The sequence below is a fragment of the Anolis carolinensis genome, chromosome 6 (genome assembly GCF_035594765.1).
Source record: "Anolis carolinensis isolate JA03-04 chromosome 6, rAnoCar3.1.pri, whole genome shotgun sequence".
NCBI lineage: Eukaryota > Metazoa > Chordata > Lepidosauria > Squamata > Dactyloidae > Anolis > Anolis carolinensis.
In genome coordinates, this window is record NC_085846.1 from 37,917,796 (window position 1) to 37,933,911 (window position 16,116).

The 16,116-nt window shown below is 41.8% G+C and overlaps 1 protein-coding gene across 4 annotated transcripts in view; it reads left to right on the forward strand.

Annotated features, from left to right (window-relative positions):
* The first annotated feature begins 10,672 nt into the window (after nucleotides 1-10,672).
* Nucleotides 10,673-16,116, forward strand: part of gfap (glial fibrillary acidic protein) — a 34,811-nt gene continuing 29,367 nt past the window's right edge. For all 4 annotated transcript variants that reach the window (XM_003222612.4, XM_016994529.2, XM_008113222.3 and 1 more), the window contains exon 1: nucleotides 10,673-10,697. In XM_003222612.4, the coding sequence (XP_003222660.2) occupies nucleotides 10,688-10,697 (10 nt within the window). In that variant the 5' untranslated portion in view covers nucleotides 10,673-10,687. The remainder of the gene's footprint in view (nucleotides 10,698-16,116) is intronic.

The following is a 16,116-nucleotide window of genomic DNA, read 5'->3' on the forward strand; positions in this document are numbered from 1 at the left end:
GAAAGTTTTACATGGAACACTTTGAGAAAAAAGCCCTGGAAACAGCACCAAAAAGTCCCTTGTATGGTTCCGATATGTTGATGACACCTTCACCATTTGGAGCCACAGAGAAGAAAAACTGAACAAGTTCCTGGACCACAGCAACAACTTCGAAACAAACATCCGATTTAATTTGTCAACACAGAAATTCTAGATCACTCTGATAGCCGTTACGTCAGACTACACAGAGAAGCCATTAAAATCCACAAGCACATGGGCAATTTCAACAGAAAAAGGAAACCATGAAAATTAACAAAATCTGGATGCCATTTTTAAAAAAACACCAGAAACAAGACAATAAACAAAGAACACCACTCAGAAAATGGAGAACTCCAGACAGCAAACTATCAAGTGCCAGTTAACACCTCCCAAACAGAGGATGCCTCCAGGCAACAAAACCCAGGCTACCTCTATGCAGATACTCTCACTGATTGACTTTACAGGTTCATGGCCACACAATGCTATTCAAGCTTGCTAATTTGCAACATTCACACTTGTTTTAAGAGACGAGGGTTTTTTCTCCCACCCTGGACATTTCATAGATATATACACTCCACTTGCATCATTGCCAACAGAACCTCTGAAGAAGCCTGCCACAGATGTAGGAGAAATGTCAGGAGAGAATGCTACTGGAATATTGCCATGCAGCCTGAAAAACTCACAGCAACCCAGTAATTCTGGCCATGAAAACCTTCTACAACACATTAAACTTCGAGTGCCTTCTTGGATACCAGCTCATCTGTCTGTGCAAGAAAAAGTGGCCATAGCCCTCCTGCAAGTAGGCTACAAGGGCAGGCAGTTGGATAATATCAGGCCAAAGATTGTATTTCTCAATTCTTTGGAATCAGGCTAGTTTTGTTTTGAAGGAGTTTATACAAATCCTCATCTGACCAAATAGGGCGGATGGCGAATGGGCTTGAAGTGGACCACTGTGTACCCAGGGGGTGGAGTAGAGGGGGCACTCGCGGAAGACTATTGTTATCTCGAGGAGGCAAGCTAGGTGGGGTGCACAGTCGTCCCATTTTTCCATACCCATTACCCCTTAAAAAGAGACCCTAAAGGAATGAAATCTTTTAAAGGGGAAAATGTCACTTTTTTCCTTTCTTATGCCTACTTCATTGTTAAGAATGAATTGGAATGGAATGAGAGGGAGTCCAGATGGCTGATGTAAAACTGATGTGATCCATTAGCCTCCTGGCTTGAGTAAGATAGAAAAATCCTTATATCTCAGCCTAATACTGAACTAATGCAGGCTGAGACTGGGAGAATGCTGCATGTCGGTGGCCAGCCTGGGATCGTTCTGGTTGCCGTTCAAGGGGTTCCCAGCAATGGATTGAAGAGAACCTGCTTGGCTCTTCAATCTTCTGTTTTTGTCACCATGTCTCTTTCTCTAATAAATTTATTTCTTGAATTGTTATCACTTGTTGTGCTTATTGCCTCTGGATCCCAAGGTTTATTGTGTTAGGAGTCCTGCTAAGTCTTGCAGAGGTGTGCTGTAGTGTTGCCCACAGTAACACTCCCCTTCATCCTCAGGACGCACATCATTGATAGTGAAGGTGAAGTCAGTGCCACTTCCTCGGCCACTGAAGCCATCTGAGGTCCCCTCAAAACGGCTGATAGCTTCAGCAATCAGTAGCTTAGGTTTTTGTCCTGGTATCAGCTGGTAGAAATTTATGTCAGAATAAGATGAAGCTTTGCATTGAATGCCCACCTGATTTTTCTGTAAAGAGAAAAATGTTGATTTTTGTCTAGAAGCTGAGATAGGAAAATCATCCCAATAAACCAGTGGTTCTCAACTTGTGGTTCCCCAGGTGTTTTGGCCTACAAATCCCAGAAATCCTACCCAGTTTACTAGCTGTTTGGATTTCTGGGAGTTGAAAGCCAAAATATCTGGGGACCCACAGGTTGAGAACCACTTCAATAAATGTACCTTTAAAGATATTCAAGATGAAACATATAAAAGATTATTCCAGTGCTATCAATTCAACATTTTTTTCTTTTTCTCTGAAAATGTTAAAAGGTTGCCTATCTTTACTGTGATGAGATCCAAGAGCGGATTTATGAAGTGTCAACTATACAAATCTTCAGGGGATGGAAACAAAATCATTGCCTCTGTGTGTAGATCAATAGTTCTCAACCTTCCTCATGCTGCTACCCCTTAATACAGTTCCTCATGTTGTGGTAACCCCCAACCATAAAATTATTTTTGTTGCTACTTCATAACTGGAATTTTGTTATTGTCATGATGTAAAAATCTGATCTGCAGGATGTATTTTCATTCACTGGACCCAATTGGGCACAAATACCCAATATGCCCAAATTTGAATACCGGTGGCTTTGTGGGGATTGATTTGTACATCAGACTGCCCAGTTGATCCAAACCCATTTCAGTCCTGCCAGGCATTGTTACTTGTCACCATGGTAGTTAGCTATAAAGTTCTGGAGATGGCATGGCCTTCACTGAGTGCCTTTGCACAATTCAGCAGAAAGACCAAAAAATCATCACCAGAGGAATCTGCCGATGGCCACGAGTGTCCTCAACACCTGTGGTGCTGACAAAGGGATATATGTCACTGTGGAGTCAGGGCCCATCCAGACAGTACCTTTATCCCAGGAGTTCCCGCAGCAAACAGGAGGGTGGCCAGACGCCGTTCTCTGTAAACTGTAGCAATCACTACAAAAGGCAAAAAATGCGAGATTTCCAGATGTGGGAATATTGCTGTTTTTGGATGAAGATGTGGATGTTTGCATATCCGTATGTCCGTGCAATTGGAAATCACAGATTTTTTTGTCTGGATATGTTCCTGGGTTTTAGATGTTTGTTCCTGTTCAGCTGGCTCCTAAAAAGAAGTTGACACTTGAGTAGAAGGCAAAAATTTGTCCCGGGAGGAGGAACTTTGTCCTTCACCTGTTTAATGAAGTTTGTGGCAGAAAAATGAAGTTCCTGGGGTGCAACAAGTACTTTCACATTAAGTAGTACATAATGAAACAGGAACAGACACTTTCAAACCAGGAACAGAATGTCATCATTACTGTAATTAGTCAGATCTTGTTGTATGGCCATATATGCAGACAGGTTTCATGGTGTACTTGTGCCAAGGTACAACAGGATGATGTTGCCAGGTTATATGTGTTGGATCCTCATTGGGTGTATGCTGACAACATGGGTACAGTTTAGTAAATGGCAAAACCTTACACTGGCTAATGGGACATGGATGTGCTGGAGAGGAATGTAAACAGTGAGAGCCAAGGTCATGCGGGTGGCCAATAGAAACAGCCAGACACAGCACCCTAATGTCCCATGCCACAACTACACAACCAAATCTGTCTGGCAGATACTTCATGAAGCGTTCGGAGGACACAATTTTTCTGGCCAGGACCAAGTACAGAACTTTTGGAGAGATCTGTATATCCTCATATCCATATATCACATCCCGGGCTTTTTTTAAAAAAAAAAAAAAAAGTTGCTGAGGTTTCTGGCAGAAGCCTCATGGTGACCATCTTGAGAGCCTCTAAGTCTCAGAACAAAGCAGCAAGTCTGGACAACGGAGGCAGAAATCCCAGGACCAACAGGCCTGTATGTGGTCCTCTTCTGAAGTCCTGGGATTTTTTGTCTGTTTTTAAAACCCTCAGTTTTTAAGCATACTGTTCCTAAAATGGAGTCTGAGTCCTGAACAAATCCCAGATCTTATTGCATGGTCTGCAACCCCTCCCACAACAAAGAGTTAAGGAAAACTGCATACCAACATACACATATACAATACAGCAAGCAATGCGAATTATATACATAACAAATAACTAGTGGAGGCTTGAAGAAGGCTGCTTTTTCGAACAAATAATGACATTGATTCCATCTACACTGGCATATAATGCAATGTGCAGATACCATTACATCATGATGGTGCCTATACTTATGCCATAATTAATGTCAAAGGTAAATATTAAAAATGAGGCTTTTTATCAGTTAATTATAGTATCTTTTCTTTAATTTCAGATCCCCTTTACTCATTCAAAGAAGGATGTGATTGCCATTCTATCAAGAGCAAAATCTTTCTCACTTGTACTAACACAATTCAAAGAACTAAAGCAATCCGCAATTAGATATATAGTTATATAGCTGGTCTCAAGACACTGGATGTCCTTTTCTTGTCCTTGTTTAAAATGCCCAGTGGAGAGGATTCCTAGTATCTATCCCACGTCCCACTCAGTTTCCTAATCTCACCTTTCCCTCTCCTGGCAGTTTCGTTCAGCTCCCACCAGTTCTGCCGCCCAAGAGGAAAAACAAAAGAGGCCATTCCCTGCTTCAATTTTTGGCTAGGAATAAATAAAGCCTTGTGTGTTCTCTATCCTCATTAGTGTCTCGGATTCCCTTGAGCTGATTTTGATGTCACAGTGACTCCCAAACTCCTTTCCTGGGCTGGTCCTACAAACCGTGGGGGGTATGTGGCCGGGTGAGCTAGGAGAAGGCCACCACGAGATATGGCACTTAGCCAGCCAGCCCTGGAGAATGTCCCCTGGTAGGTTTCCTTTCAAAGTCCATCTGAAGTCAACTCTGAGGAAGCTCCAGCCTCTGGGCCCAGCTCAATGTTAGTCATGTTATCCGATCCTGGGTTAAGAGGACTTTCAGGTCAGCAGTTCAAATCTAGCCCCAGGTTGTTACAAGCAAGAATTGTCTTCTGGAGCTGCTTTTATGTCTTCGTTAAAGTGATTGCTAATTGGTCCCAGAGTGACTGTGATGTGAGACTGATAGAACAAAATGTTGAAAATAAGATAGGACTGTGACACCATGGGATGTGCAGAAATTATAATCTAGATTGAGTATCCTTACCCGAAATGCTTGGGAACCAAAGGATTTCAGATTTCAGATTTCAGATTTTGAAACACCTCTATTTGCATTTCCGTACATAAGGTTGGAGATGAGACCCAGGTCTAAACACAACATTCATTTCCGTTTCATATACACCTTATACGCATTGCCTGAATTTGATGTTCTACACAATTTTAAAATAATTTTGTGTATGAAACAAAGTTTGGATACATTAAACCACCGGAAGGCAAAGGTGTCACTATCCCAGCCACCTATGTGGTCATACTTGGAGTATTTTAGATTTTGGAATTCCAGGTAAAAGAGGTTCTGCCTGTAAAATGTTACTAGACATTTGCAATAGCTGGGAGCATCTAGTTATTTTAATAAGGAGATTGCATTAAAATTGCTGAGTGGATACACCAGTTGGAAAATAAGAACTTTTAGAATCATAGAATCATAGAGCTGGAAGAGATCTCATGGGCCATCCAGTCCAACCCTCTGCCAAGATGCAGGAAATCGCGTTCAAAGCACCCCCACAGATGGCCATCCAGCCTCTGCTTAAAAGCCACCAAAGAAGGAGCCTCCACCACACTCCGGGCAAAGAGTTTCACTGCTGAACAGCTCTCACAGTGAGGAAGTTCTTCCTAATGCTTCCAAACAAAATCTTTGCTAGGTCTTACTTTTGGGGGAGGCCTTATATTTAGCAATTTAGCAAAACCTCTGCTAGGTCTTATTTTTTGGGGATGTCTTATTTTAGGGGAAACAGGGTATTTATGCACACCAAAATCCCATTGACTTTTTTGGCCGCCACATCACATTGTTGGGCCATGTTTAACTTATTGTCCACGAGGACTCCAAGATCTTTTTCACCCGTACTGCTGTCGAGGCAGTATTCTGTATCTTTGCATTTCATTTTTTGAATTCTGCTCCTGTACTCTGGAGTATTGGCTATCCCTCCCAATTTGATGTCGTCTGCAAACTTGAGGATTATGCCTTCTAACCCTTCATCTAAGCCATTAATAAAGATGTTGAACAGAACCAGGCCCAGGATAGAACCCTGCGGCACTAAATCTAAACTTCCACAGTAACTTGGCACTGTGACATACTTGCTCCATGCCAGCCTGAAATACTTGGAGACTGGCTCCTGAAGACCAAAAAGTCTGTACACCCCTCCTTTAAATTAATTCCAAAACAGTACAAATCATTCTGCTGGACTTTCTCAATTTTCCACTTTATGTTGATACCACCAGCACCACTGCATGACTTGCCTTTCCTTGAATTGTCTCAAAAGCACACACATACAATCCTGCCACAATCCTTGCTTTCAGCCAGTGCCCCTGCATACAAATCATTTTTGTACAATAACTTCTTTTAGATAGTTCCCTCACCTTAAAACAGGCTGTATGATGTTCCAGGAACTATGAATACTCTTTGTAGTGGAAAAATCTAAGGGTCAGAAAGACACTGGCATCCCCAGGAGAACTCCTGCTGAGGGTGAGCGTGGTGGTCAATGCTTTAACAAATCCTCTAGCACATAATAAATCACACACAGCCTCATCTCTGCCCAGTCATGCTCTCTCCCAGGGTTACCAACAGTTCATGGTCAGGTCAAAACTGATGCAGTTCGACCCACCCTAACCAGACAGTGTAGGGGACCGATTTCATTGGGAGATACAGATGTAAGCTCCGCAACCAATTGGTGCAATGTGGTGTGTTCACTTTCAGGGAGCCAACCAGGCTTCCCCTCTTATGTGATGTTCCATTTCTTTTCCCCTCTGGTCCAGTTTTTTTCCTAGCTTCTCAACAGTAAGACAATATTGTGTTGCTTCTGAGCAAGCTTAGTCCCCATCAGGCTACATTTAGTGTTTATCCATTCCTTTATAGCCTTTTCTCTTCCTCCCTCCTTTCCTTCTTTTTTAGATATATATGCTAAATCTGTATGTTGCTGGATTCTTTCTTTGCTATTCTTATAATATTTAATTATATAGAAAAAAAATTTAGTGCCAGAAATTGCAGGTTTTTTTCCATTTTCACAGGGTTCCTCCATTCCTTACCCCAGTGAATATGGCAGGCTTGCTATATAGAACTAATGTCATAAATAGGTAACAACTAAATGTAAAGAAGTCAGGCTTATATAGCTCAATTGCACTTAGTGGCACCCTTGATAGTGGGTCAGTAAATCTAATCTGAGTTTCAGCCTGATTGAAATGAACTATCAAAGGTGATAAATCTTTTGAGGGGGGAAAATAGCTGTTGTGCATCGCTCCTTTACAATTCAGTCTGAAAGCCAGAGCAGATTAACATCTTGCTAGCATACAAATCACCAGCTGTTTTTCATGTGAGTACAATGGATGTAGGGAAATGAATGACAATTATTTGAAAGTATTGAGCCCAATCCTAAAAATCAGGTTTTGATCCTCTTCTGAAAGGCAGAAACCCCTGAATTCCCTCCTGCGAAAGGCTGAGAGGGAATTCCAGGTATTGAAGAAAGGAAGATAGTTGGAAAAATGAGTGAACTGAAATGTGGCATTTCCTACTCAAAGTTGTAAAGCAATGCTTTTGAATTGGAAAATTAGCCGTTTACAAGAAACTATGCACAGGGGATGCCCGACAGCATTTACTAAGTCTTCAAGGAGACTCTTTCCATGTCCCCCACATGGTGTCACCTTAGATCGAACACTAACATTTAGGAAACACTGTGCGAACACCAAGCATAAAGTAGCTGTGCACAATAACATCCTGCAGAAACTTAATAATAGCGCATGGGATGCAGACCCAAAATTAATAAGAACGTCAGCCCTGGCCTTGTCTGACTCAAATGCTGAGTATGCCTGAGTATGGCATAAATCTGTCCATGCAAAGCAGGTGAATGTAGCACTGAATGAGACATGTAGAATAATCACAGGATGTCTTAAACCTTAACCTGTTGATAGACTATAACAGGTGTCTTCAAACTTTTTAAGTGGAGGGCTGGTTCACGGGCCCACAGACTGTTGGGGGGCCAGACTATGAAGAAATAGTCTAAAATTAGGATAGTTGTTGTGTACCTTCAAGTTGTTTCAGACTTAGGTCAACCCTGAGTCTAAAGTTTAGGACAGGAGCCAGATAAATGACCTTGGAGGGGCATATCCGGCCCACGGGGCTTAGTTTGGGGACCCCTGCTCTATAAGCTAGCTTGCATTCCCACACCCCAATCTACAATGGGAAGTTAATGCCAATTGCAACAGAAATAAGACTGAACCCTGAAAAAACTCAGAAGTGGAGTTGGCAGGTCAAAAGACAAACTGGCAAAATAGTACTACCTAGAAGAATCCTCCACCTTGTGCGACTGTGAAGCAGAACAAACAACTCAGTATCTCTATGCTTGCCCACAATGTCCTGCCTCGTGCACAAAGGAAGAACTGTTTAAAGCTACAGACAATGCCGTCGCTGTTCCTGTTTTTGATCAAAAACTATTTAGCTGTCTGTGATCCCTTTATTTTATCAGTTTTTAACTTGTTGTCGAAGGCTTTCATGGCCAGAATCACAGGGTTGTTGTATGTCTTTCGGGCTGTGTGGCCATGTTCCAGAAGCATTCTCTCCTGACGTTTCGCCCACATCTATGGCAGGCATCCTCAGAGGTTGTGAGGTATGGAATGATAGTTGCCAGTGCTCCTATACCTCACAACCTCTGAGGATGCCTGCCATAGATGTGGGCGAAACGTCAGGAGAGAATGCTTCTGGAACATGGCCACACAGCCCGAAAGACATACAACAACCCAGTTTTTAACTTATTTATACAGATAAAGATGTCAGCAACATGAGTTTGAGCATTGGGTTATAACTTTGGAGATCAAACTCTTGCTCAGCGAGGGTTTTGGAAAGGCAGGACCTTTTAGAAACCATAACCTTTTGGAAGACCAGAATCTCCATAACTTTTTGGAGACAAATGGCATTCACAACCATTAGAAAATCATAACTTTTTGTAAAAGTATGATCTTCCAGAGAAGAGCCAAAAACTAGTTTGAGTAAAATCTTCTCTTCAGTGGTATATAACCACATGTACTTATGCAAGGCAATTTGGCTTTCAGTTGTTCACCTGATAACCTGGTTGTCTCTGATCTGTTAGGAACAGAGATTATGCCAATGCACAAAATATAGTAATTTTTCAGAAGTGCCCAAAAACACCTATTATTCCATAAAATATCTTGCTTCTATATCATGCTCTCAAGAGACAAAAATAATGTAGACTTCATTGAAAGTAACATATCTGGTTTACTCACAACCTTCATGTATTCAGCATACAAGTACATAACTTGTCAATCCAGTTACAGATAGGATTTGATAGCTTTTGAAGTGGTTTCTCTGCGCAGATAACACAGGGCATCTTTCTTACAACCAACAGCAACATGAGTTTGCTCTTAACAGTCCATAGACTACATGGCATCTGTGCTCTAATGGAGTCCCAGATCTGATCATGTGGTCTGCAGTCCTGCCCACAACCTCAAGAAACATAGAGTAAAGGGAAATCTGCACACCAAAACATACATATACAATAAAGTAAGTAAACACAATGATATACAATCATATCCAAACAAATTACTAGTGGAGGCTTGAAGAAGCTTGCTATTTCCAATAGAGGGAAACCCACTGGATGACCATGAGGAAGTCACACTGTCTCAACCTTAGAGGAAGGCAATGGCAAACATCTTCTGAACAACTCATGCCAAAAAAAATATATCCTCAAATAGGTTTGCCTTAGAGTCACCACAGATTGGGACAACTTGAAGGCACCCAACAACAACAATCACTGGCTCTGAACCATTTTGGCCACAATCTTTGGTGTTACCCACACTCTATAAAACTGCTAAAACAGAGCAAGAAAAACACCACATCAGTTCCCACTTTCCCACTTTCAATCTTGCTGCTATAGATATTTGTGCCCCTCCATGACCCTCCATGACCAGGACTCTCCTGTGCACAGACATGGATAAACATCCAACGTGCCATAACAACTAACTTGCTATTCATTGAACTTTTACAACCCTAAACTTCTGGAAATGAGGGGGATATCCTGTGTCCCTGGCTCATGTCCTGCTTTATCCCTTCTCGGTACCGTCCCAACTCCTTGCACAGAGACCAAAGCCATTGTTTGCCAGTGCCTGAGTCTTTTAAGTTGTGTCGCCATTGGAACAGAATGAAAGGGTTGTTGTTGGATTGTTGGGCAAGAGTTTGGTGCTGTGAATAGGGTGGCAAGGGGGGACACGGCCCGCCTGTGCATAGCAATGAAGTCTTCTTTATCCTGCTGTCGGGGAGCTGGCACACCACCGGGGAGGCACAAATATAACTCAGTCTGGTGGTTTTGACCAGCTTTGTTTGGTTTCTGGGAAAACAATGGGTTCCAGCAAGAGAGAGTGCGGGGCAGGGAGCTTTAGGAGCACTGGCAACTATCATTCCAAAGCCTTTTTTTCATCAGGTGCAACAGGCTAGGCAAAACTAGTCCCTCAGGTGAGTATCATCAAAATCCTTCATGTGTTGTCAAAAAATTGGTTCCCCCTCTGAAAGGAAGGACTTGACATGAATTCCAGATTAAATCTGAAATTTTATTTTATTTTACATTTTATAGAGTTGCGCAAGTCAAAAAAGTGGCATTTTGTCACTACTTATCAAACTCTTTGAGTCCCACATTGTGAGAAAAGTGGCATATAAATTAAATAAATAAGTGGGTAGGTGGGGGTGGGGTGCCACTCTCAATCCAACACTCCCAGACTCATTAATATTCAAAGCTGCACAATGTAATTATGAGGCAGATTAGGGAGGAAGCATAACTTCAAGCTGCCACCACCCACGAAGGAGGAATACATGACCCAAGGTAAACGCTATAATCTTTTGCTAGAACACGTTTTCATTCTGCATTACATGGGGTAAGGAGATTTGGGGCCAGCCCTGCTTTCTGGAATCCTCCAACACAGCTTTTAACAATGTGGGATTTTTAAAAATCACACTAATTAACTATTCTGCCTTTGTGTTGCTGGTTCCTTCCCAGGCTCAATTTTCCAGAGCCCCTGTGTCCCCGCAGTAGTTCACGGTGCTTCCAGTAAAGCCAGTGGCTTGCAGGGGGGTGGGCAGTTATCCATCATTCCAAGATGAATATGAAGCTGGACATTTTGGGACAGAAGGTAAAATACAGAGCCCCTTCTGTTCGAAGAAAGGGGCTCATGCCACAGCCTCGGGTCCATTAATAAGCCCTTTGTAGGGCTGTCTGCTTCTGGCTCCAGAGGGACGCAAGCCTGGTCAACGGGGGCTTGTCAGAAGGAGGGGCTCGGTGAGCGCTAAGGGCTGGGAACGTGGCTATGGGCCAAAGGTGTGGCCAGCAAAGAGGGCTGTAAAATGGTTGGGGACAACTTGCCCACCAACAATTGTGCACAGATGGAAGGAAACTGTGTTGTAAGACTCATTTGCAGGACTGTAAAACAATCTGTACCACCCACGGGAATTGTTCACAATATGTATGGGAATTCAGTAGGGATTTCATGGGAGTTCCAAAGATGACAACTGCCTGAAAAAAGGAAGTTAGAAAAAACATCCTTTCTGTTGAAGTAGGGATGAAGAACCTTTTAGCCCTTAGTAAGATAAAGGTAAAAGTTTCCCCTTGACATTATGTTTAGATGAGTCCGACTCTAGGGGGATGGTGCTCATCTCCATTTCTAAGCTGAAGAGCTGGCGTTGTCCTTAGATGCCTCCTAGGTCATGGAACCAGCATGACTGCATGAAGCACCATTACCTTCCTGATGAAGTGGTATCTATTGATCTACTCACATTTGCATGTTTTCGAACTGCTAGGTTGGTAGAAGCTGGAGCTAACAACACCCCATTCTGAATTCGAACTGCTGACTTTCCAGTTTAACCCACTATGCCACCGAGGTCTCTGTAGTCCTTAATACAAGGCAAAATTTCAGAGAACTTAAAGGCACGGTATGCATACCCATTTATTTTCACTTAAGCACCCCAAAGTTTGTGAGCTGTCACCAAACAGCAGGAAGAACAAAGATTTCCCATTCCTTGCTCTTCCCAAATGTTGCAGCTTTCCAATGTGATGGATTATCACTTCTGTTATCCAAAACTTGCAAGGGCACGCTGGCATTATGGAATGTGTAATCCAGCACAACTGGAATTTTGCCATATTGGGGAAACATGTTCGACAGGCTCCTTTTTAGTGCTGGTTGTTATTGCTGTGTTCGGATTTCTATGGCCATTCAGACTCTGATCTCCAGAGTCCTATGTTCAAACATACCATGGGAATGCAAATACAGGAAATAATAAGCAATTCTAAATGAGAATGACTGATATGTTTCCAGCTCAGCAATGTTAGGAAACGTGGGGAATGAAATAAAATTCCATTGGGAGGGAGGGATATTTGAGGGGTAGTGCCCATACTTTTTCACTGTCATAGCTATTCTCCAGTTTCAGCAATTTATGTGAGTCTCCTTTTGGAGAGAGAAGCATGTGTATAAATGAACATAATAATAACACTATGTAACAAAATTTGAAAAAAATCAGTAGTTTCACTTATCCAACCTAAACGGGCCAGTAGAACATTGGATAAGCAAAAATGTTGGATAGTAAGGAGGGATTAAGGATAAGCCTATTAAACATCAAATTACGTTACGATTTTACAAATCCAACAAAAAAAAGCAGTTCAATACCCGGTAATGTTATGGAGAAATTACTGTATTTACGAATTTAGCACCAAAACATCGCAATGTATTGAAACATTGACTACAAAAACACTGACTGCTAAAAATTGACTACAAATAAAGATAGATTTGCATAAAATGAACTCGTAGTAACACCATTGTCGGAAATTAAATCCGTAAAAAGTTCAGTCTTTGCTGCCTAGAGAAACAGTTGTGGATCCAGGCGGGAGGCAGACTGCATTGGATAATCTAAAACGTTAGATAAGCGAATGTTGGATAAGTGAGACTTTACTGTAGTTGTTATACTCTAGAGACTTTTTTGTGGCTGCCACAGACTATGTTAAATTGGTTGAGACTTGATGAGATATTCATTGAAAAACTATAGCAAAATGTGATGCAGGATGCAGTTTTATTAACATTTTCCATGTTTTTACGATACCACTTTTAAGGAAATGACATTTATAACTCAGGAACAAAAATGGTGTTATGTAGTGTAATAATAATAATAATAATAATAATAATAATAATAATAATAATAATAATAATAATAATAATACTGTAATAATACGAATCTAAGAATTAACTTGATATGATTTGCTCTTGAGCATTCACATTCTTTTTTTCTGTACTGTGTGGAGGGATGAGTATGTTGTTTTTTTATGTGTGCTGGGGAAGGCACTTAATTTCGTTGTGCAATAGTACAATTTCAATAAAGGTATTCTATTCCATTCTATTCTGTACTGACAAGAATGGAGCCTTCTAAGAAATAATTTTAAAACGTTAAGCAGCCATAATAATAACGAGCAAAACTGGTATGATCAATACTGAATTTATGGTCATAATGGTGGAAAGGATCATTCTCGGCACCCACTAACACTGCACCTGACACCAGGTCTGTAGCCGAGGGGGGGGGGTAGGGGTTCAACCCCCCCCCCCCCCAAAAAAATTCAGGTTTTTTTTAAGCCTGGTTTACTCATGAATTTTGACTGATTAACCAAATCCCCATGAGTGTCCACTGAAATTTATCTGTCTTGAGTGTCCACTGAAGTTTATTGATGGAGCCTGGTTTCTAAATTATTTTGCATTATGGAACTACTATTCATGATTCGCAAAAAAAAGTTTCAAACCACCACCCCCTGAAATTTTTTTCTGGCTATGGTCCTGTCTGCCACCCACCCATCAGATTAACCACAAGGCTGGAAATTATGCCATTCTCTATCTGTTGTGGATTACCACTCCCAGCATTCCTCCCCATCATGCCAAAGGCTGGTGGGACTTTATCTGGAAGACTACAGGATTACATGACTCTGGTCGTTGATCTAGCAAAAAGCTATACTCTTTGCCCTTTTGTAGATATCATCTCACTTTTTCTCCATAAAAAAAATCATTTGCAGAGACTGAAAGGTTAGAGGAATTAGGTGGGATAAAGCTTGACAAACAAGAACCAGCCACTGCGAGACGGCCTCCTGTTTGCTTCCCAGTCTATTTGCTCCTCTTAAGTCATTATTTTGGAAGCTCTTCACCCCTTTGCCGAATGCCCAGCTACTTTCACCATCACGTTCTAATGCGTTTAGCCAACTGGGAAGCAAAGAGCGCCTGAGTTTCCTGAATTTACTCCACTTCATAACCTCCACTCCACCCTCTGACCAAGATATATCATGGCTTATCAGTACCCATTTCCAAAACCAGCTGTACCAACTAGCTCCTAATTTTGAAAATTCCTGTTTTCTCCCCTCATCTGAGCAGGTGAGAATTAAAGTGAACTCGGATGTCTAAGCTGGTAACTTAAAGAACTATTCATTGGCCTGCATTATCTTTAATAGGATCTCCCAATGGCGCAGTGGGTTAAATCCTTGTGCTGGCAGGACTGATGACTTGAAGGTTGGGTTGCTGATCTGAAGGTTGCTGGTTCGAATCCAACCTGAGAAGACCACGGATGAGCTCCCTCTATCAGCTCTAGCTCCATGCGGCGACATGAGAGAAGCCTCCCACAAGGATGGTAAAAGCATCAAAAGCATCTGGGTGTCCCCTGGGCAATGTCCTTGCAGTCGGCCAATTCACTCACACCAGAAGCGGCTTGCAGTTTCTCAAGTTGCTCCTGACATGAAAAAAATTATCTTTACTTCTGCCTCTGGATATATAGAAAGTTGTCTTTAACAAGACAGTCTCCATAGCTCTGGGAAGAATTCCTGAAACGCCTTCTCCTAACCTGGTGCCCTTTAGTTGTGCTGGATTGCAGCATCCCTCATCCCCTACTAACACGGCCATCTGCAACTACAGGAACTGTCCAATACATCTGAAGGGCCCAATGCTGGAGAAAGCTGAAATTAAAGGATGTGGCAAACTTTGCTACTGTTCTGTTGTATGCTATGTAAACTTCACTACTGTTCCTTTGTGTTTTATTAAATGATTTGTATCAAACTATAAGCAGCTTGTGACTAGAGCTGAGGTGAGAGAGTGTCACTCAAAATACCTGAGCTCCTGCTTTGATCACAAGCTGCCAATATGCCATCAAGCCATGATTCGCCCACCCCTGCCAACCTTTACTTCTCTCTGTACCCACAGATATGTCTTCTACTGGAGTTTCAATTGACAAGAAGTCCAGAAGTTGTGGAACATGGTGGGTTTTTTTAATTGCTGCAGCCTTTAAAAAACCACTGGAGTGGAAAGCTAGTCTGGGGGTTCAAAGAGACATTCAATTTAAATCTCTCTTAATTAGCTTCTGAGCTGCTTTGTTCAACCGGCTGGTGAGATGAATCAAAGTTCTGTCATTTGGACCGTTTTAGCAAGAGAAGACAGCAGGTTCATGGAGGAAAGACAGCTGTGTTTTCAGTGTTTCATTTCTGAAAATGATGCTCAACTCTCCATTGAAACTATACTTTCTGGTCAGCAATTTCATCCGGATTGACTGCTGTTATTCACTGAGGAAGAAGACATTCTGTACAAGCACAGAGGCATTTCTGTTGTCGTTAACTGCTGTCAAGTCGATTTTGACTCAACATGTCATGCTATCATCTACCGTATAGCTCTGCTCAGCCTTTGCAGATCCAGATCCTAAAGTTTAACAATATATTATTGTAGTCATTTTTTTCTTTTCCGCAAGTACATGCAGAGTGCTTTCCCCCTACTGTTTTGTAATAATTGCTCACACCACTATACTGCTATTAAAAGTTCAAGACTTCAAGATGTGGCTTTCTGGCAGAATTGATTGAAAAGACTTCTCAGAGTAAAAATTCACCAGAACAAACCGTCTCTGCATGGGCAGCTTGTATTAAGAATACACATCTTTTGGTTGCCTTTGAGCCTCTCTTTTTGAGCCTTCATGTAAACATGGTCATTATGTGATTGTTGGCTATACAAATAAAAGAGTGCCATTTGTCATGTAAATGAGTATTCTGGTCCAAGCGTTGCAAGAAAACAGAGAGGGGGAGATTAACTAGGTTTTTGTAACTATTATACTAAGGCAAAAGGGACAACCCTAGTCTTGTGGGAATCCCACTGCAGTGATGGTTCATAACAGATAGTTGCAATGGTCATTACCAATGGACACAGCTACATCATTAATCCAAGTGCATTTTCTCTTTGTTCCATCAA